The sequence below is a fragment of the Syngnathus acus genome, chromosome 4, assembly GCF_901709675.1.
Source record: "Syngnathus acus chromosome 4, fSynAcu1.2, whole genome shotgun sequence".
Classification (NCBI taxonomy): Eukaryota; Metazoa; Chordata; class Actinopteri; order Syngnathiformes; family Syngnathidae; genus Syngnathus; species Syngnathus acus.
The window spans coordinates 3,187,597-3,210,748 of NC_051090.1; the positions used below are offsets into that span (position 1 = coordinate 3,187,597).

General features: G+C 47.0%; 1 protein-coding gene and 1 long non-coding RNA gene across 4 annotated transcripts; both read right to left on the bottom strand.

The window, feature by feature from the left end:
* Nucleotides 1-946: 946 nt before the first annotated feature.
* Nucleotides 947-1,931, bottom strand: LOC119121770. Its single transcript, XR_005097761.1, has 2 exons — nt 1,366-1,931; nt 947-1,279 (listed from the first exon to the last, which is right to left on the bottom strand). It is a non-coding gene; the product is annotated as an uncharacterized LOC119121770 (long non-coding RNA).
* Nucleotides 1,932-2,966: 1,035 nt separating this feature from the next.
* On the bottom strand, nt 2,967-21,848 carry lnx1 (ligand of numb-protein X 1). Of its 3 annotated transcripts, none has more exons than XM_037249671.1 (12): nt 21,636-21,848; nt 19,425-19,764; nt 18,921-19,355; nt 9,635-9,882; nt 8,661-8,792; nt 6,689-6,897; nt 6,215-6,619; nt 5,392-5,526; nt 5,154-5,325; nt 4,149-4,395; nt 3,581-3,739; nt 2,967-3,522 (listed from the first exon to the last, which is right to left on the bottom strand). In XM_037249671.1, the coding sequence occupies exons 2-12, from the start codon at nt 19,694-19,696 to the stop codon at nt 3,387-3,389; spliced, it is 2,550 nt and encodes an 849-aa protein (XP_037105566.1). In that variant the 5' UTR covers nt 19,697-19,764; nt 21,636-21,848; the 3' UTR covers nt 2,967-3,386. The 3 variants fall into 3 exon arrangements, with proteins under 3 accessions (XP_037105566.1, XP_037105565.1, XP_037105567.1); XM_037249670.1 differs by having other exon boundaries at nt 9,629-9,882; XM_037249672.1 differs by lacking the exons at nt 18,921-19,355; nt 19,425-19,764; nt 21,636-21,848 and adding an exon at nt 16,126-16,335 and having other exon boundaries at nt 9,629-9,882.
* Between the last annotated feature and the right edge of the window lie 1,304 nt (nt 21,849-23,152).

The following is a 23,152-nucleotide window of genomic DNA, read 5'->3' on the forward strand; positions in this document are numbered from 1 at the left end:
CTGGCAACATGGCGACTAACAGAGGGTGAAGGAGGCTCGCGTGAGATAAAAATAGAGCTTCTATTTGGGGATCTTTTGAAGATAAAGATGTGAAGCTTTCCTGGATCGTCCATGGATTGGCGCCAGCACACCTGGACTCAGGAAGACATACAAGCCCCGTCCGTCCAGCACACAATTGTTTATTATGACATTGCAGCTTGTGCACCCCGAATTGCAAATCAGTTATTTTTGCAGCTGCATGCGTGATGTGACCCAAGGGAGGTTCTCCAAGGAGGCCTTTTGAACCCTCCGAATTTAATGCGATCACCCCTAAGGGACTCCAAAGACAACATATGAGCTGCACATGAAAAGAGACATGAATACACCTATTTGGTCCAGAGGGATGGAAACCAGAAGAGAGTAGAAGTGAGTTAACTTTACAAAAAGACGATAGTGGAAACGGTGAAGGAAGGAAATGTCATGTTGGAGAAATAGTGCAGAGCAAATCTTCGATCAATTTGCACACACAAAGACAAACACAACCGATACCGAGTACTGATACCACTTTTGAAATATAAATAAGAATGGATTGTGATCATCACTGGCATCATTCCCAGTGTGAAACTCAGCCAAGGCTTAAATACGTAACACACACATACGCACACACCGATAGCAACACAAAACTTTGCTAAAAATAGCCAAGATCACTTTCATTCGTCACGGCAGGAGAGGAGAACACATTACCTCCACGGTACATACGGTTGTGTATGTGTGAAGTAAAATGTAGGACACACACACACATGTAATGGGTGACATTAGGATGGAGGAAAGAACAATCTATAAATATCTCGTGTGTGTTTGGCACGCACATTGGTCTCTCACTTCCCCTCGTTTGACCCACAAGTGTCATGCCGCATTAGAACGAGCACTTTAAAATGTGGATGTGAATGGATGAAGATTTTTTTGAGGGTGTGGGTTCATTACAACCTGATAAATATCCTCAAAAGATGTGGGAACTGGAGGGACATCCCACAAGAAGGAAAAATACAAAATATGAAAAATTATCCCAAAAGAAAATCAAGGGAAAAATTGTAATATCACCAGTCACCACTAGATGGCAGACATACCTGCACTTGCACTAATTTTTAGCTGATTTTTAAATGATAGGCAGGACAAATATTAACATTTTAAGTGAAAAAAATGAGTTCCTGCACTTAACTATGATGCCAGTTTGTTTAGCAGTTTTGTGCCATCCTTGGACGGTATTTATTTTTTATTTTTTGCAAAAGAGCCCTTTGCACTAAGGGGAAAAAACAGCACGTAGACTGTCGAGTTCCTGTTTTGTAAGATAGAAGGATAAATTGGATAGCTTGTGATGGGACTCACCTCGACGTGCGCTGGGAAGCATTCCATTAGAGGAGCTGGACTTCACCTGCAGTTGACTCCAAAGTCTTATCCATCCATCCATCCATCCATCCAGCCAGCCAGCTGGAGATCCTTTGACACGGGGCCAGTCACTTCAAACACGAGCGAGCTTTGTTATGCTCTCTTGATTCATCTGTTTGTATGTTGGCTCGCTCCCACTTGCTTTCTTCTGGCGGTTCCTCAAACGAAAGGCATATTGCAAACACTGCCGCTCGCAGATAAAAAGTCAAATGAGGCTTTCGATGAACACCTTGGCTTGAAAATGTGATTTACATTTTAAGGGTGATGCTGAAAGAGTACACACAGTAATGGTGTCAGAATTACAATTTTATTTGACCTAGTTTTACGGCAAAGCTATATTTTTTTTAGCTCTGTACGTGAAGGATATAATATAAAGTTATTCTGAGAACTTAGTATACATTTTGCAAGTCAGTCATTTCCTGCCCACATGTCTTCAGTCAGCCTCAAACGGGAGCAGTTTGTAAAATTTAAGAGCAGGAATAGCGATTTGTGATGCCAGCACCATTTTTCCTGCACTCCCGCTCGCATTGTTCTCTTTGGGTCTTCCGAATGTTGTGTACGTGTGTGAGGGCTGAGCGCCAGCGCGCATGGATCGAATGAGCCCGGAATAGAGCGCGCCGACAGATTCAAGATTGCTTTCACGATCAGACAGCCACAGCTGCTCGACAGACCGCGTTAAACGTCACAAAACGTCTTAGCCAAAGATTTAAAATCGAGATTTATTTATGGGATTGTTTTTATGGAGAGATTGAGATTTAAGATGTTCAAGAGTCTTAAAAAAAAGATATTTAATACAATGGAAGCTTTAAAATGTCAAATCAAGTTCAATTTGAAGATCAAAATGTTTATAGAATGAATAAAAATGATGAATTATCCAAATGGTATCAAAAGCAGGGTCGTCACGGGAGTTACGATCAAAGATGTCACAGGAGGGATAATTAGTAAGGTTCTTTGACGTAAACAACCACATTTGTAACTTCTCCTGTTTACGTTTTGTGTCCTTGCTCCGGGTTTCCCCTCGTCCGCGTCACCGCAAACGTCCAAATAAGGCGGATAGACGACCGAACGCCTCCGCTTTGCTCTTTATCGGCGGCGGAGGCGTCCTTCCCGCCCTCGTCGACGTGTCACTTTGGATTTACACGTGCTGGAGGTCAGCGAGTAGACCGAGCCCAAGGCCGGAGCGCTTCAGAACTTGAGAGAACATACGCTCATGTTTTCTCTTCCGTCAAGGACTTTCTTCTCTTCTCTTTTTATGAATCATTTCCTTTTTACTTTCACCCGATACACACGTGTGCAACATGTCCACCGGTATATTAGGAACAGCAGGTTCTCCTGGTGCAGTGGTGGGCCATATTTAGCGTTTGACAGGGGGAACGGCCGCTTGTTAACCTCAAGAGACAGTCGGATGGGATGAGAGACAGGATGGAAAGCAGAGGGAGGAAAAGAACATCCTTTACCTGGAAAACGTTTCCCGGCGAGGTGGTGTCAGAAGAGAAAGGAATCGACTCAAAGATCAAGTGAGCGGATGTGCCGACGTTGTGTTTTTCTCAATGTCTTTTTATTGACCATTGAACCGAGTGTACCGATATCAGTTATACGAGACGGGCCGAAGCGGAACACAAACAACCACGGCGGACGGCCTCCGACGGATACGCAGCAACCGAGTCACTTTTCTGAAATCTCTTCAAAGTAAGAAAAATGAGTAAGGCTTCCACAAAGTCACCTAATCACGGTATTTAAATAGCATCACTTTTTTTTTTTTTTTCCTTTGAATCTGAAAGAAACGAGTCAAACGACACAGACGACTACTTGGCAACGTGATCAACGGATGTAGTACAAGTGCTTCATTCTGTATTTTTTTTTTTTTATATACACACCTGACATTTACAGTAGTAGAACCTCAAGCGTTCTGTGTCCTCGTTCCCAGAGACAAAAAAAAAAGTCCAGTCTCAAACGTCCGTTCACATCAGGCTTCCCGGCCACGACACGATGGTCAACGTGATTCTTCCCCGAAGTTCCTTGAGGAGACGTACCAACGCCATGTGGGTCATGCCCCACGTACTCTTCCCGTTCACCTCCAGCAAGATGTCGCCGCACCTACAAACGGACACGTGGGTAAATAATCGGACGGCGAAAATCCCGACGCCAGTCTTACCTTATCCCGCCGTCGTTGTAGGCTGGCGTGCCCTTGACGATAGAGCGTATAAAAAAGTACTGGTTGCAGTTGACTTCCTCCTGGCCCCCCACAATGCTGAACCCCAGGCTGCCCGACATGCTCCGTCGCAGCACGATGTCCTTGCAGCTGTACAAGTGCCTGCGGGATAAAGCCGAGGGCGGGACGCTGTCTTTGAATGGACATTTTTGGGGTCATTGTGTCATCACACATGGACGTATTGGCATAATAACATCGGAGCCAGACAGCCTTTGTTGTTGCCTTTAATTTGAGGTGTGAGTCAATGGGGTTTGATGGATTTTTGCTTTTCCCGTTGGTCCCTGTTAGCATTGGAAGTTAACTGTCAAACTAAACACATGTATAAGAAAGGCCTGCTAGCTTAATGCTAATTAGCATTTATGCAGTTTTATCCATTTGAGCCATGAAGACAAATGTTTAGCAATAAATGTAGTAAGTACTCATAGTCATACATTCTTTATCCTCCGTAGAATGGCCGTTTTTTGACTTTTATCACGAAGTGGTGTTTCAAACAACTTCTGCAATGACAAACCTGGGCAGCTGCAGCCACGACACCCACAGCGGGGAGTAGTCGTTGTTGGGCAGCGGGCTCTTGGAGCTGCTGTCGGGCGAGGACGCCAGGCAGGGCGGCAGCTCGCCCTCTGGCAGACCCTCATCGGGGGGTCGCATCTCCAGGACTTTGAGCACCACGGGCGAGGAGGTGTTCTTCAGATTGGCCACGGCTTCGCTCCGCGTCACCCCCGTCAGGTCCACGCCGTTCACGTTGAGCAAGATGTCGCCTGCGGGGGGTGAGACGAGGGGAAGGGCGAGCTCTGTGAAATATTACATAAATATAACGCGAGCGCCACCTGTGCGTTTGAAAAGAGCAAAAGGTGCTTTCGAGCCGCCAGCCAAAGGACAATTGCTGTGCGAGCATATGCAAATGCCATCATGAATATTTATTCAGCCTCCTGTTAAATTGTGGGTGAGATTGACTCGTTTAATCTAAAATGCAAGAAAAAGTAGCTTTCGGCTTGGCTTAATCATGTCAGGCATTTGTAAAGCAATGGTTGGACGAATGGAGTTAGTCATGAGATGATAATTATTAGGATTTCCTTCCACCCAAAAAATATTAAAAAAAAAAAAAAGAAAAGGAGGGTGAAAAAGCAAATGTCATCATCCCATAAAGAGAGATTCACACACAGGCACAATGACATGATTCATATGCATTAAAGAGAGCCGAGTCAGCAAAATCTCCCTCGCCCGTGTTTTAAAGTGATTCCTTGGCCAGTTCCATTCCTTCCTGGTACTACGCTAATGCTAACGCTTTCTTGGGTTGGAGTTAATTTGCAGAGCGCTGAACCGCCGCCGCCGCCCGATTAACTTTCATAATTAAACGCGTGTTCGCCAATCGGTACACGGCACAAATCCACCAGCAGTGCCTGCTGCAATTAAATTGTGCCAGACAGAGCACAACATTGTTTTTTTTTTTTTTTTAATTATTATGTTCATCGCAGACTGACGGTACGGCTCACAAAATGGTGGAGCCTCATGTTACCTTTGCGTATGGAACCCTCCTGGCCGACAACTCCGTCGGGGTCCACGTTGGTGACGTAGATGGGCAGGTCCCACCCGCGGCTTGACATGCCACCGGCGACGGCCATGCCCAGCGAGTCGTACGGCTCCTTGCTCAGCGTCACCGTCTTCTCGTAGCAGGCGGGCTTCTGGTCCTACGAGATTCGCAATCCATCAAGTCCACATTCATGTTTGGATATTGTATTTGAGTGTGAGCTGACCAGCAGTGTCTGCTCAATGTCCACCGGGGAATACGGCGGTGGGCCGTCCAGGGCCCACGGAGCTTCTTGGAGGATGTCGGGCGCGGGCAAGCAGACCTGGCGGAACACGATGAAGTGGACGCCTTCCTCGCTCGCCTGGCGAAAGCACGTAAGCTTTGTAATGATGGTTCGGCTAATTTCCGTTAGCTCATCGATGAGGGTTTGCATTACATGTTAGCGTTAAGCTAAAAGGTTATGATGAAAACCCTTATTATTTTCATCCTTCCAGATATATTTTTTGATCGACTCTACCCTAATTTGCATTTGCCATCTGATGACCTCCCACGTACTTATTCACACTTTTGCCTGACGACTAACCGACTGTTTCTGTCTCTTTACCTCCTCCGAGAGTCGCCCTAGTCTCTGCAGCACAGCGCTCGGTTCCTTAATAAGCCAGACCCGAGCCCATTATTGCCTTAATTGGCCTGATTTAATTTCAGGCCCGCTGGCTGTTAATCTGTCAGAAAGTGCCAGCTCGGGAAGACCAATAGGGAGTACCCGGTAGAGCCAGTCAGTCAGAACTTCAGGCCCGAAGACCCTGAACAACTTCACGGCAATTAACCGCCATTTGGCAAGAAACGACAACTGGCCGAGGCCTTTCATACTGCTTGCAAACGGAACAATACTGCCGTTGTTCAATTCCCAGTTGAGCAAATAAACACCTTCCTTTTTTTCCCATGGCAGAAAGTAATTGATAGTAGGTCTAATTCATTTTTTAATCCAATTTTAAACACATTGCTAACCAAAACAGCAGCACCTACCAATTCATGTTCCCTTCACCAACCTGTATGAGCAGAGCAGCATGTTCCGGAGCTCCGTAACGCAGATCGTGTCCATTGATGGCCAGCACGCGGTCTCCGACCCACAGCTGTCCGTCACGCGCCGCCAGGCCGCCCTCCAGCAGGTCAAAGATGTAGAGGCCGGGCTCCTCGGGCCGCCGCACCAGCTTGATGCCCAGCTGCTCGTCAGGCGCGCTTTTGCTCAGCACCACGTGAACGTTGTCGTCCCGGAAGGGGTGCTGATGTGGCGGCCCGTGCGACGGGTGGCCCTCGGCGACGCCGGCCATGTGCGGGTGGCGGTAGCGGTGGCGCTGTTCCCGGAGGATGGTGAGGCGCAGGAGCTGGCACGGCTGCTTGAGGGTGGCCACGGCGTAGCAGTGGGACACGTTGCTGATGTCGATGCCGTTCACCTGATCGAAATCGGCAAACGTTGTCGTTATTTTCAATGAATCCCTCGATGATTAAAATAACGGTGATACCTTGAGGATCATGTCCCCGGGGAGCAGTCGGCCATCTCGAGCGATGACCCCCTCCCTGTAGATGTCTTGAATGAGGATGCGCACCAGCGGCGTCTCGTTGCCGCCGACGATGCTGATGGCGAGCGGCTCGGTCGGATCCGCCCGCGTGATTTTGATACTGGTCACTTCCCCGTCGGGGATCAAGTGGTGGAGCTGAGGCAGAGCCAACACTGAGGGAAGAAGAAAAGTTTGAGTGCAGCTGTACTTTGCAAAGAAATAAAAAGCCAAGTTAAACAGGAGAGAAGTTTGGGAAGATGGCGGAGCAGCTGTCTCGACTCCCTCAGGTTACTCAAACAAAACGCTACGAGCCAAGAAAAAGCAAAAAGGCGCTTGGCTTGTTGTCCTCGCTTGATGTTTGTGCAATTAGTCACCTACATCTGTACGCAATGTGCTTGGGAACGATCTCCAACTACAAATCTCCGCCGCTGTTACACGCCAGTGTTGTTGTTGTTGCAAAATGGAGCGTTTTCCAAGCACTGATTGGGAAGAAAAAAAAGACATCCTTCATTTCGCTGTGCGTGCAGCGCTGCAATTTCGAAACGTATTCATCATCATTCAACTTTTTCAAATCTTGCCTCCCACGAGGAACATATTGCGTTAACAAAAACAGTGCAGCTCAGCCTCTGCGAGTGATGTCATTTGCTTGATTTTGGACATTCCTAAAAACTAAAAAACTGGGCTTCACTGCATCCAAAAAAATGAATTGTTAGTTTTATCCAATTGAGACAACTCAGCGTGACAGAAGTGGATTTTGGCCCGCCGCCACGAGCCCTCGACCACCAAAATGATGCATCCCTGCTTTTAGTTATTGTTTCGAGATGAAAAATGTCTTCTGGTCCCTCCGCGGCGTGTTGTCCGTTCCCCCTCGGTCGTGTTACGCTTTTGCCGTTTCCAGAGTCAATATTTTGAGAGCGTATTGCTTCAAGATGGTTAGCGCACGGTACTATATCGGCCACGGCTGTGAGGCAGACGTTCTGACCACTTGTCCACCGTGTCGCTCTGTCTACACAGTCAATGATACACATGTCCCATTTCAAGTTAATTATCAGCAAAGGCTAATGGGTCCAGCAGGTAGCACGTGGCTTCCTCCCCGGGGACATTCCGTCAAAGTAACTGACAAAGGAAGACATTTCTGCGCCAGATCCCGCGGCTGTCCGAAAGCGCCTCGGGCGAACGCTCTCCCCCACGTCCTGATTTCGCCTCCCGCGACCAACTCTTACGCAACGTGCAGCTGAATTATTAAAAGGAACATCTGCTTGGGCTCGGAGCCGTGTCACCGTCCTTGTTTCAGCTGGGGGAGCGTCACAAATACACTTCGGGGAATCGTAAAGTGCACATGAGGCAGTTCTCCCTCTGGGCTCTTTGCTGGCCAGTTGTGGTCACCTCGACTGGCTTTTATTTTTTAAAACATATTAGCTGTCCTAATATAAATGTTTCAGCACATTTACTTTACCAATGGTGAGGAAATTCTGTCTGTACAATGTCGTGGGAGATTCTCAGTTTCCAAAAGACACGTTTAATTTGATTTTAATAATAATATGCATGTGAGTCCGGTTATATTGTGTGTCTACATGTGTTGCTCCACCGTTAGTGGCATTTCCGATTATGTTGGCTAAAACAAAGTTCATTGTTTTTTTGTTGTTGTTTTGACAGTCAACAAGTAAGAGTGGCACGAAACAACTTCAACCCTGTTTGTATATATTATATGTACAACTATTTTATACAAAAAAAACTTGTGCAGTCGGTACAAGAATGTCAAAAGACTTAAAAATTCCTGGCAATCTCCATAATTGGCCCAAAATGAGCACACGAAAATCTCAAAGCATAATAAAATCCAACAAGGAAGGCCTGAGGAATGGGATTAAATGGTATCCATTGCTGCATAACAAGCAAAAAGATTCCAAAAGGTACTCCTCGCTATGCCGTGCCGTACCTCCTTGTGGCACGCTGGAATTCCTGGCATTGTCCCGTTCTTCCAAGGTCTCATGGTTGACGGCAGTGCCGCTCTTGGTCCTCCGCAGGACGCTGAACGCCCGGTTGAGCCTTCGGAAAGAACGACTCCGCACTGGAAAAGGCAGTTTGAAGAGTGAGGCTGAGTGGGACTTTATAGACACCAGGAGACAACATGCCCGGACATGTCTGCAAAGGGGCTAAGGAGGTTTGCACCTGATTGGTTAACCACAAATCCTGAAATCAAATGGAAACCCTTGGAGGATACATTGTGGAAGTCCCAAAAATACACATTTGTAATTAGCCGACTCGATTTGTGCTATGCTTGCGTAACGATAACACCCTCATCCCCATGTTGATGGTCACATTGAAGGGGAAAACTCTGAGATGTTTGGGCTTCAAATATGACGTAGGTCTTGGAACTTTTATGAACTTCATTCTGGTAACATTATTTGGCTTAGTATAATTTTTCAAAAGTTTAAGAAAAACTTTAAAAAGAAAGCAAAAAGCGTAACCTCCCCGCCCCCCACATCACTCACCGCTCCCTAGCCGCCCTGCACGGAACGGAGGAGATGCGATGGCTCCTGACAGCCGCATTATTCTTTAAAAGCTGCGGTGGCTGCTGGCCGTGACAGCTTGCTCAGCGCTGGTGACGCGCACGATAAAGTGCTGCTCGACGTCATTTGGAGTCCCCCATGACTGAACGCTCAACTTATGGGTGGGGACTTTTGACGGCGTTCAGGTGGGAAATGTTGTCACTTCAAACGCATGCTAGCACTGGCTATATTTAAACTCCATCAACTTTGATTTTTATTCTCTTTGACGAAGTAATGTGCTTATTGGGCAAAATAGTGATTTATCTAAGTTGATCGATTGTAACCAAGATCGTAGATCTAGGCTAAAAGGACCTTGAAATCGAAATGAAAGACTTTGTCAAGATGTGTAACTCACACTCACTCTTCTTGCTGCTGCAGCGGGCCGCCAGGCTGCCGGTGCTGCCCGACTGGCTGTGTTCTTCCATGCTGGCGTCGAAGGCCGGGTTGACCAGACCCGCCTCGTCTGACAGCAGGGCCACGGCGGCGGATGCCGGGCCGTCGCCGGGCAACGTGGCGATGGTGAGTTCCGATGTGCTGTCGGTGCACTCGCCCTCTTGAGAGCGTCGCTTCCTGTCCGCCGAGAGTCCATAGTGAGAGGCGCCTTTACACCTTAATCGAAAAAGAGGGGGGGGGCGTGTCAGACGATATGTCGGACAAATTATGCGTGGGTGATATTTTCATGAATCTTTTGTTATGAATAATGTGTCCAAGAAGTTGCTCTGGGTAAAAGTCAATAAATTCACGAGGGGGAATTGAAAAGGTCACTGCATGGTGTTCTCGTGCAGTATTTTCAAACGCGAGTCAATGAAGACAAGATTGAGCTGGTAAAAACAAATGAAATAAGATAATACAAAATAATCAGTCTCTGTACACAATTAAGATACCGAAATTCACCTTATCCACGCAAAATGGTACACATTCTTACCATGAAAGGTAATTGAATCCGGTTGCCAGCAGTGGGCGTCATTGAGTCCTTTTTTTTCAACAATAGTCGACAATTGTTACAAAAACGAACAATTTCCAAATGTCCCAATAAACCACACATTTCGCCAAAGTCCACTCTACTTGCGATCGCGATCAAACCAGAAAGAGCGAAACAGGAAGTGACATCTGTAGATACGACGTCATCAATGACACAATTTAAAAAAAAAACGTTAACAAATTAAATTCGAAGATCATTATGTAACCACTCTACCTTTAACTAACTTAAAGGAGAAATATGTATAAAAAAAACTAACTATTGCCTTCAGTGCAACACAATCACAGTAAAAAAAAAAGAGCAGACTTCCTGTTATGTAGTTTAGGGGTCCCAAATACTCCCAAGACAAATACGACAGACAACCACAGTGTAAACAGATTTTTCAGAGCCAGGTAGCACAATGCCAGCAAATCCATTTTCCCCCTCCATCTACTTTTTCATCTGAGACAGAAAATAGCTCCGCCTCGCCTCCCTCCACTCGTCTCTGCGGAGCCATCAGCGTGGACATTAACTGGGCCGTAATGAGCTGGATCAAACCCAAACTCGGAGAAGAAAAATCCATTCTCTGGGCCCAAGGACGGGGGGTAAGAAAAAAAAAATCAAAAATAAGACAAAGCGAAGGCCTGCAGAGAACTGGCTGACCTGACTGTGTCCAAATTTCACTCGGGAAAAAATGATCCTTTGCCTCTACATATCACTGACATCTTTTACTTTCAGTTACAGATCACACAGCAAGGTGGAAGGAGCTTTACACAAAGACCCCCCCCCCCCCCTTCCTGAGTCGCCATCGATCGCATCGAGCCGCCGCACTCTTACGTAACACTGCCGGGGCCTGCTTCCGAGAGTTATTCCTGCTCGTTCAGTTAGTAAATTGAATGCCATCAAGCATGTCGCTGCGGCAACATGGAAGTTAACCTGCTAAAGTGGTTGAATAGAGCAATGTGTCAATCCACTTCAGAGAAAGTGGGGGGTGCCAGTGCAGTCTCGATGCTCCGTAGGACACAAGCAGCAGGGAAACGTCTTTAGCAGAGGCGTTTCTGTCACTGGCGGAGCGAGGATTTTTTTCCTGGGGGAGCAATGGATATCTCAGGGTGTCCGCAAAACTAAACAAAAAATGCTGATGAAGATTCATTAAGTCCCCCATGGGGGATGGGTGGAAATTTTGGAAAAAAACATCCCAGAAAAAAAAATGGCAACCATCAATCTTCCTTGGCACCTGGAGGTCCAAGCATATTTCAAATTCAGGGGAGGCCAGTGCCCTCGCAGCAACCCCATTAGCGCCGCCACTGTCTTAATTCATGAATATAGTCCTTAAGTAGTATATATGGAAAAATACACAAATTTTACATTTACGCTTTATATACTTACATTCTTTTATTTTATTACAAAACATTTTTCCTACTCATCAAAAACATGGCAAAAACAAAAAAGTCGAAATTCTATTCATTTCAAAGCTCGCGGAATGAGCTAAACTGGTGTGAAGAAATTTGCATAATATGTCTTGAACAGGCAAAGAGAATATATTTAGTGACACTTCACAAGGAAAATCAGCTTCACAGCACAGTTGGTGCTTGTTTGAAGTGAAAATGTGTTTATTAATAACTTTGTCTTGTATCTTAAGGGGACGGGGTCTTTCAAGCAGTCATATTGATGTCTACATTTTGTTTATATATATATTTTAGCGAGAAAAGCATGACTGACTGAATGGTGTCTGCCGCTGCAGAATGGATGCCGGCGAAGATTGCCAGTCACTTTGAGATATTTTAATTTTCCCTCCGTTATGCCGCACTAAAATAAACATCGCAAAACATCTGCGCGACAAACATCATTGTTCGTCTCCCCCAGGCGGCTCAGTGGATGCTTGTTATTAGCGCCGCCGTATCCTCGGCTGGCCTCGTCCTCGCATCATTCCTCAGATGCTGGACGGGATGAGGCGCGAAAGATACCCGGCGCCCGGTCTCCAAGTGCAGTCACAATTACCCACAATGCTCTGGGGCGTGCCTGGATGTGACACAAACTGCCATATTCTTGCGCTGGGAAATAAACAGCCGGCTCACAAGTCATCAAAGCCTGCGAGACTCTGCAATCCTCTTTGGGGCGCGAATGGATTATCCGTACTAACCCACATACTCTCCGCTCCCTGGCTGACGACCGACACCATGTCGCAAATTAACACCCCCCACACACACACTATACACTAACCACCATCGCAGCTGTCGAGATGACGGCGGGTGAAAAGAGTCGCATTCTCACAACCCGCAGGAAGGCCTGGAAGGTTGTTTAAAGACGAGAAAATCTCTCATCTGTCCACCGTTACAGATGTTAAATTTAAAAAGGAGAAAATGTCGTCACCGTTTATCATTGTAGAAACAAGTCAAATATAAAATAAGAGATTTTACACCAGTTCCCCATTATGGAGAGCCAATTACCATTAATTTAATGCCATTTTAAGGAAAACGCGTAAGCTGACAAGACACGAGGCCATCGTACTTGTTTCTCTCTAGCAAATACGCTTCACGTTATCTTTCCACACGTCATCACCTTAAAATATTTGCGTCTTTTGTCTGCCGCCCGTCGACAACAAATCGACACGCAAATCCTCGAAGAGCACTCCGCCGCTTCCCCCGTCTCAAATTCATCGATCGTAAAAATCAACGGACGTCGTTGCCAATTTAAGACTGACAGCCAATTTTCCCAAGCGCTGGGAAAATACATCAACGACACCTGACACGTAAAAAGCTGAGTGGGGGTGAAATAAATAAAATAAAATAAAGGGGGGGAAAAACATCTGCGGTGTCTCTGCCAGCCCAGAGGACGCCTGCGGCTATTTCTCATGGAAGAATGTGCGAAAAACAATGAGAAGGAATTTGCATGGGAGAAACCGCCAACAGGAACTCCAATGCAGATAGAAAAATGGCGCAATACTGTGCAGAAAAATCTATTTTTGAAACCCAAATTTTGTCCTAGGTTAGTTTTTTCATCACATGCTCGTCTCAGCAATGCAGCAGATGCTCAAAGTTGCGCCGGAACGGCTCTCGGGAGTGATAACGGCGGCGTAATCCCGTTAATGGCGAATTAGAGAGGTGTTTATCAGAAGGAGGCGTGTCGATTGGATCCGCATGTCGGTCCCATCTGCTGCACGGGATGCAGCGTGACCCAAATACAAAAAAGCAGTGCAAGTGTCTGCTGTCTATTTTTCTTTGCAAGGCGCAGAGCAGATTTGGTGCGCTGGGTCAACTGAGTCATGGCTTTCCCGCCCAATCAATATGTCCAATCATGAGAGGCGCTGGCCTCCTGATCGCACTGGAAGCCATCGTGATCGCACGAATCTCAGTCCGCTATGTGAACCGATCCGCTCGAGGCAGTTTGTCAGCATCCACTGTACTCTTTTGTCACGATGATTTTGTCCACCTCAACCGTGGCCAATTTCCCTGACTTGAACTGTTGTAATCCTCTCAGGCCCATGCTTGGGGCTCCATCTCACGTGACTCAGTGACCCCCCACGTGCTGCCAGGCGGCCAACCCTGACCCCGAAGCCTCGGCGCTGACTCGCGTGAGGGATTAACGCCGGCCGCCGCTTGTCACTTACGCTGTTGCAGACGAGCCAAAAAGGAGCGATGAGGAAAGGCCGACATTTGCAGGCGGGGAGGGGGGTCAACAGATTTAACCTTCTTAAGCCATCTGGGTGATAAAAAGCCCTCGAATGATTCAGGAGCTGATATTAAAGCATTTGGGAGGAAATACGGAGAAGTTTATTGACGAGCCCGGCTCTCCTTTCCCACTCGCCAGGGCGTCGGAAACAAAACGACGGCTTAAACCGAGGTGACATAACGAGGGTACAAACGACGTCACTCCTCGTCTGACCCGCCGCTCACTTCACCGCATGAATAAGTGAACGCAGCATGCATGATTCAGATGCCCTGCGTGTGCGCACACGTCTGTTTTACGTCAGCAAGCGACATTAACTTGGATTCTTTGATTCATTTATGAGAGCTGGAATCGATCCACTCAACTGCATGAGATTCAAACTTGAGGATAGTTGAGGTGTCGGGTGACGGATTACATAAGGCCTTAGCCGTCCATACGTCTGGATAGAACGAGACGGGGGCCCGGACAAAAAGTCTAATTAGTTGAGCGATTGAGTCATGAGGTGCTCAGAGCCTTTGACTCGGAACTTCTGCCGTGAAATCAGTGACTCGTACAGTTGGGATGTAGCTAGCGCGTGCCTTCCGGGTTGCTAATCCCGTTAGGGTGCGTCCAGGCTGAAGCGTGATCAAACACCGTGCAGATGCGGCATGAAGGGTGGAGAAGACGTTGGGAGAGAAATTTTTTTTTTTTTTTTTTTGGGGTTTACTTACATTAAACCACAGCCCTGTAGATGGCGCTAATCTACAAACAGTTGATTATTTAACGGAGCGAAACGATTGCTGTCAGCACGGAAGACGAAGAAAAATGGAACGCGACCACGCTCTCCGGCCAACCGGAAAAACACGACGTCCGCTTTTGTCCGTCATCACGGAGCGATGGCGGCTGTCACGAGAGGCGGACGCTTCCCATCGTCGACTGTGACGATTTGCCCCTAAGCTCGCCGCGCTCCAACTGACCCACATACAGTAAGTGGGCACTATTAGAAGCCAAGCGGGCGTATGTGCGGGCAGATGGAGGAGAAAAAACGCACAGGACGTGACCTTCTACCCTCTCATCTAATGTCATCTGACGGTCGACTGAGTGGACTTCTTGGGAAACGGGCGGGGTACACGGCCGGACTCCCATTCAAGACCTTAATAGGAGTTTGCTAACATTTGGCGAAATAATTTGGAGGTGATTTGTCAGCAAAAGCAATTTTGCTAATAAATCAGGGTGTCAAACTCTGGCCCGTGGGCCAATTTTGGCCTGCAGTAATTATATTTGGCCCGCGAAGGCAAATTGTGCATCGACTTTAAGTGTCAATACTAAAATTGCAAATTGTCTTCACTTTTAAAAAAATAGAGCTGTTGCTAGCAATTTTTATTACCATTCTTTTTTTATTTTATTTGAACAGTTCTTACTAGTCTCCGATTTCAAAACTAGTTATTCATCAGTTTGTTGTGTATTCTATACTGTATATAATATGAGAAGTAATATTTATTTGGGTTGATGGTTATAATGGCCCTGCGAAGGAATCTATGACTACAATGCAGCCCGCGACAAAAATAAATTTGACACCCCTGTAATAAATCCTCTATTAATATTGTGTGTCGTCATTTGGGTCACAGGTGAGCTGGACCATGATCAGTATTCAGGAGCCCATCATGGCTGATTGGGTGAGAATCTGGGTCCGCCTTGGACTTTTTGCCAGCCATTCGCAGGACCCATTTACAATCAACAAACATTCATAGTCACATTTAATGGATGGAGTCCTTAATGAAGCTAATGTAAATTTTTTTGGGGACAATGTTTAAGGAAGAGTACGGAGAGAAACGCATGCAAAAACAGAGAGCCAAGTTTCAAAGCCCAAATCTCCAGACGTCTTATCCACTCTTTCAGCGTGGAACCCAAATGTGCATTTTGTTATCAAAACTCGTTAAGCTGCCGTGTTGATTAAAAGCGCAACATCAAGGCTGGCTCGGTGGCAGTTTTGTGGTTCTCTGCAGCATCCAAAGAGTCCTGGAGAGCACAATGCGCTAGCTGCAGACGTCTACGATATGCGCCCCCCCCCCCCCGCTTGTCGTCACGTATGGCCAGGAGGATATTTGAGGCTAAACACATTGTTTCCACACAATCATGGATGAGTGGTGTGGAATGGGAGGAGGATGGTGGGGGGTGGGGGGGGGCAGGTCAGGTGGGGTGTTGTTGATGTTATGGTTTGACGGCATGAGGGGTTTTGTACTCACAGCTCGGAATAGAGGATGTGCAGGTTGCCCAAATTGTCAGTGTAGTTGGCCGGGCTGAGCCAAGGCAGAACCAGCAGCAACAGAGCCTTCATGGTCACCTCCTTCCCTTCCCTTCCCTGCTCTGCTGGCTCCTCGCCGCGCTCTTCTGGCTCCCTCTTCGTTTTCTTCTACTACTCCCCACCACCCCCCAGCGCAACCACCCTCCTGCCCACCCCCCTCCTCGTCTTCCTCTTCCACCTTCACTACTTTACACTAGACCCCCACCCCCAAGCTAACCCCCACCGCATCTCCCGTATCTCTCCAGAATGAATCCTTGCCGTCCCGCAGAGCCGGACAGGTTGCTCCTCTGCCTCAAGCCGGCCAGAGGACGCTGGAGGAAGAAGAAGAAGATGAAAAAGAAGAGGGTCCCGCTATGGTTACAGGAGGAAGAAGACAAAGTGCAGGAAGAAGAAAAAGGAGGAAGGTGGCACATTGGGACTACAATCGGAGATGTGCAGCCGCCCCCCCCTCCCCTCCCTCGTTTAATCTGCTCTGGGCAGCGGCCAGTTGTAAGAGGATTTGTGCTCGTGTGTGTTTGTCTCCATCCCCGTGTGTGTGTTGGAGACAAGCGCGCAGGCTGTGACTTATACTGCAGCAGAAACCAATGAGGAGGAGGGAGGGTGCTGGTGGTGAGATGGAGCGGACCAAATTGAGACAGGAGGAGGGGGCTACCTGCTACGTTGCTTCCATTGGCTCTTCCCTCACACACATCCACCGACATCGGGTCCAACGCACACACGTGCGCAACCTCTGCATTGGCCTACGAAGGGGAGGAGAGAAAGCGGGAGGACGAGGAAATCACCCCCCCCCCCTCGGTCCTTCTCATCGATGGACCACTCGCTGTGCAGCGGATTGGTGTGACGGTTGGAATGAACCTGCCTACTTTATCAAGTAGATGTGCTAAAGAGCCTGCGGGAGTCAAACACAAGACGGAATCAAAGTGCCAAAAAAGATGGGAGCTGCTGTGCGGCGTTAACACAAAAAAAACACAATTTTATCTTCTTACCAGGAAAGCAAAATAGTGCAATGGAACCCCATTTTAATGAAAAGAAAATGGAGCCCAGTTTGCTCCTAAAGTTGCCATTTTAACTGCGAAACTTAAAGCAATTGGATTTTGTCAGCTAACACACTGGCTGATTTTGTTTTTAATGATCTGAAATATCACACAGGCTCCATCTCATGCTGCGTAAATAAACGAGGCCGCGTGGACGTGCTTTGGTTACGTGACGTTTTCTTGCCCTATTTGAAGAGTCCGCAGGGTATACGCGGCGAAATGGAAATTGCGACGGGACGCGCTTTGCGTGCGGAAAGCCACGAGGTCCCTGGAGGAGTCATTTAATAGGTTTCTACATTAATGCTCAAAAACGTTTCACGTCTCAAATTTCCTTGTTAATTTCCCACCCACGGCGGCCGATTATTACTTTGCCGCAATAATCATCCCGCCGTCTTGCTATATTACGATCACTTTGAGCGAATAAGATCTGAATTGAATCATCACAGTTCAGTAACACATCATTTGGCGTTCTATTCGCCCACTGATTGACTTTGACCGAGCTTTTTCTTTGGACTGAAGCGACATGATTCCCTAATTAAGTGTTCGACTGCGCTGCTGTGCGCACCGCTGCCAACTCGCAGCCAAACGAAATGAACCCGAATTCCAAGCAAGTCCCGACACGATCAACCGTCAATGCCGGCGGCGAGAACCGACGGCGTCCATTTTGCATGTGTTTGTGCCTTGAATAACTATTCGTCAACACTCTGATACCAAGCAGGATTCAACAAGCGTGAAAGCAGCAATGCGACCAGATGGCGCGGCACGGCACGGCGGTCTCAACCATGACAACATTTGAATCGCTGCCAGATTGCTCCCTGACCGTGTTGCCAGCCCCTCCCCACTGTGGGAAGTGTGGCGGGGGGTGTCATACGCAAGAACGGTTTATAATTACTTCCTATTCCGAGTTACCGTGAGAATCTGTCTCCCCCACCACATAGCGACGAGCACAACAATGTGACAAGAGGAGATAAACATGCTAACATTAGCTGGTAGTGCTAACCCCACGCTCGTCACTCGCTAGCTGATTGCCACGCTCAAAGTTGTCAAAGATAAACATGCTAGCATTAGCTGCTAGTGCTAACCCCATGCTCGTCACTCGCTAGCTGATTGCCACGCTCAAAGTTGTCAAAGTCGCCAAAACTTTCTCAAAAACGTTTCAAGGTACATCGTGCTTTTGTTTAAATAATCAAAGATCCCGAATTACAATGCAACTTTTTGCCCCGTTTCTAAATCTAGCTTCTTTTGAAAAAGTGGTCCCATCTCATGCAAATGAGCCACCCAGGGGAAGAAACAACAATCACAAAGACCAAAAGATTTTTTTTCTTTTTCAACAAACGGTGTGTGAGCCTCTGTGGCTCTGCCGCCCGCTCGTGTGCGCTAATCTTGCTGAGATGCACTAATCATGTCAGAGGCCTTCGGGCTAGCCTAGCGCTAATGAGCGTTAATGAAAACACGGGCCGACCGAGAGGAAATCAAAACACAGTGCTCTTAATGTTGGATAAACACAGGGGGCTGTGTTGGTTTGGATGAACGTTTTCCCTTTTGGGCACAGAAGCCAGAATTTGGTAATTTAGAGTAAAGTGGGTAGTCGGAGGTAAAAAAAAAAAAAAAGTATGCTGAAAAGGCAGGACCAATTTTTTGTTGTATGTATGAGCCCTAAATGTTTGCTCCAAAGGCCTTGTGATAGTCTCATCCTCCTTACCTGCTTTTGATGTGGTCCGCCACGTCACATCGGGCCAGGACTTGAGTGCAGTGATCCTTGAAGGGGCAAACCACAGTCAGCTTGTCCAGCAGCTTGTGCACCAGCAGGCTGGGCTTCCTGCAGCTCTGCAGCATGAGCGGTGCGCGGCACACCGGACAGAAGTCGCTCTCCAGCAGGAAGCTGGTGAGGCACTCCTGACAGTAGGTGTGCCCGCAAGGCGTGTCCAACGGCCGGATGAGCGGCTGCAGGCAGATGTGGCACATCAGGTCGGTGTCCACCTCTTCTTTGTAAATGTATTCGTGGTTCTCCTCTAGCAGGTGGCTGTGGCCGCACGAGGCGCACAGGTCTTCTCGCGGCGACTGACGGCCTGAATCCAGCGAGGAAACGAGGGGAGGTGGCTCATCCTCCGTCGCCCCGGCAGGTTCCGGCTGCCCACTGAAAATGTTTCGGAGTCAAAGAATTAGAAGCCAGATTCATATCTTGCCAGCTTGCCTATTTTGCAACCTGTTGTTCATGTGGTCCTCCAGGTCACCAGGGTTCTGGTCTTGAGTCACAGCCACGTCGTCCAGCATTCTGTTCATCCGCAGACTACCTTCCTTGAAGTTCCGCGACAGGGGCTCGCGGCACGTCGGGCAAAGGTTGCTCTCCAACGAGTAGCTGGCGAGACACGCCTGACAGTGGGTGTGTCCGCACGGCGAGTCTGACTCTCGGTCCAGCGGCTGCAGGCACGTTTGGCAAAAGGGGTCTTCGAGAGGCGGCGCCGAGGCCTCCGCCATTGTGAGTCGAGGCTGAAACTCCGTTTAGATCCGATGAGGCGGACAGAAGTGGGACACATCGAAGTTAGCTAGAAAAAGAATCAATCAAAGATGAAATGTTGAGTGGTTGACCAAAGTGGACCAACACCACATTAAGGAAGTGAACTCGATACACAGCGTGAACACCAATAACCCAAAAGTATAAATCAATAATAACGGATTTACATCCAGAAACTTCTCATAACATGTACGCAGCTAGCATGCTAATTCTCTCTGTTGTGTTGCTACTCAGACTTACGTCATACAGAAAACAGGCCACGAGCAGATGGCTCAGTCAGACAAACGTCACCTTGGCAACGGGCATCTCGATGGGGTTCCGACAACGGGATGCCATTCGGTTTCGGGACTTGTTTGCAACTTGTAGCGCCACATTGTCATCATTACACGTTCAACAGTCAACAAGGAAATGTATCAACTGTCAAAATTACAGCTTTATTTGATGACGCGTAAAAAGGCCAAATAGGATTTTCCATTATTTGGATTCAATTGCTGCCAAATGTGCAAACGGGATTCCGTCCAGATTGAACCTAAAAAGCTTTAAGCCCGCAGATCACGATATTTTTAGTTTAATCGTCACCGTGGAACGGATGACACACAACAAGAAATATTTTATTAAAAAAAAAATAAGAGGCATGCACATGGCGACACGCGTGCCTTCACAAAGCGCACACACCCCCACCGGTTGTTCAACTTGAACTCCCGACATTTAATCAATAACTCAGCCCTCTAAGTAATCACACCTTGCTTTGTTTTGTTGATAACAAAAACGATGGAAAGGCTCTTGGCGTGACAGGCTCATGTTTCACTTTGTTTCGGAGCGTACACGTTTATGCTTCGCCCTCTTTCGTTGTGTGTGTGCTGTCTGGATAATTATTTCAGCCCAGATCATTCAAGTATTCTGCTCAAGTGGGAAAAAGCAACCACATATTTGTTTTTCTTAGGTTAACAGATCTGAGGCGGTGATCTGAAACACACAAGTTCATCGTGTTATGCCGTGTCAGCTCATTTCCATTTTTCGACTGTTAACCAAAGTGGAGAGCAAAGAGCAATTAAGCCACACTTCACTTTGCTAAAATAGCAGCGGCGAGTACTTGGTGGTTAAGAGGTACAATTTTCCATTGTTCTGGAGAAGTCGTTGGTATTTATGGTGCCCAGAAATTTCCCAGGGTGATGTGAAATGATGCGCAGATGTACGTAAACACAGGAAGCAGATAAGGACGCGGAAAAATGATGCTAACGAGGTGCCGTAAGCAGCTAGCATCTGAGATCAATGTGGAAACGCCTTCAAAATACAGAGCAAAACCAAAGTCCGTTGAAAATGCTTTTTTTTTTCTGCTAACTTGGCAGCGCATTTGACGGATGAGCGAGCAGCTCTCCTTGGACATGAAACTAAACATTTACCCGACGCAACAAATTAACATCAGGCCTGCCAAAAGGCAATCAAGTCACTTTTTTGTTCAGGCATGTTGTTGAATCATAGAAAATTCCAGGAAGGTAGTTTTTTTTTTTTACCAAACGCCCTCAGTCTGTCTAATTCCCAAACACGGTAAACCAGACTTGCCTCAACATGAAAATGCAGCGTTTTTTTTTTTTTTAAACGCGTGCGCCTGTCCCCAAATTTAGAGGCTTTAAAATGATACAAAAGGGCTTCAGGGAGGATTTCAAAGCAAGCACAGCCTGCCTGTCTATTCAGGTACGGAATGTAAAGGAATGACTGCTTTGGGTGAACCTTTCAAGAACCTTAAAGTGATCAATGAAATCACAGCATTGTGTCGCAAACATGCACAATGTCAACATGAATAAAGCAAACCAGAATCAGAAAGCATTTGGAACAACTTCAATCAACTTGTCTTGAATAGTAACACTTGTTGAGTTGGTGGAGGAAAAAAGAAATACTTACATGACTTCATGAAGAGTGCAGTTCACCTGGACAGGTAGAATGTCGTAACACTAAACCGCAGAAGAATGGGACAGAAGGAGGGACTTTGTCCCCGTCCGCCCGAGTCGGTCGGGAAACTTTACCCCAGCAGGGCTGCTCTTCGGGGGAATTCTCCAACCTGCGAGGACGCTCACCTGAGACAGGCCAAGGTGAATGTGAAACAGGAAGTGGCGGGGCAGACGGAGGTGTGGCGAGTGATACTGTAAAGGAAAAAAAAAAGTGAGTGAGTGAGAAACCGGACGAACTTGATCACCCAGCAGGGGACAGAGGGAAAAAAAAAAATGAAACAGAGGTGAACGTTTTGGTTAAACAACACCGAGAGATCAGCTTGGAAAACAGGAAAAGGAAGATTTTGTGGTGGTTTCAGATTTGATATAAAAAAAAGTGTATATAGCGACATTTTCTTTTAGAAAGAAAAATCATTATAACTTATACTTAAAAAAAAGTTCAACTTTCTCTCTTATTATTTGAACATTCAGAATTCCTACTTAGGGTAATAACACCGATGCAATTTGTTAGCCCGTCTATGCTGATTTACATTGTTTGTTAGCATTAAGCTAAACCTGCAAGTCAAAGCAAAAACAAGGGACTGTCTTTAAAAATAATACAATACGACTATTTATTTTATTTATTAGAAATTGGTGGTTTTCCCCCAGTATGATGCTTAGGTTTCATTTGGAAGGTGAAGCACAATTGTCACATCTCACATGCGTTAATTACACCTCAGCTATTGTCTATTAATAGTCGCTGCTTATGGTCCAGCCTTTGTTTTCTATAGCTTTAAAAAAAATCGGGGTTTTTTTGTGTGTAAAGCTGACAACTAATTCTATTTGAAGATGTACTTTCCCTCTCTGGTCGTGACACCCTCGAAACACATAACAAGCATTTAGGTGTGAGTCAGCCATTGACGCAAACACAGCTGAATCATGGCTGCAACAGAGCGGCGTGTTGTGGCAGTTTTTATGCAACACATACGGCTAGAGCAAAATATCCAATTTCAGTTTTTGATCAAGAATGTAACTCCTTTGTCTTTTATGATCTAATTTGCATAAACGAGGCGAGGTAATTTCACTCCCGCTCCGTACGAATGGCTGTATTGAAGGATTCGTCAATCAGGTGGTGTCTACTTTTAACCCAGGGAGGAGTGTCAAAATTTTCGCACGAGATGTTTGTGAACACTCTCACGCGTGGGTAGCGCCACTTGTTTGGCAATTTGTCACCTGCCACGGTGAAGAAAAGGAGGGTATTTGTACCCGTGGGACAGGACAGATGCTAAGTAAGATGGAGTGTCGGAAGCACCAAGAAGAGACGGGCGGTTATATCGAGATCCGTTTTTAAGCGTCCAACGGTGGTCGGAAGGCCTCGGGAGAGAGCTAACGACAGGCTGCAAATGAAGATGAATCCGGCTAATTTCTCGGGGTGTCAGAAACGCAGCTTTGATCGTGTAGCGTTGCCAGCTAGCCGCAGAAAAAAGGCAG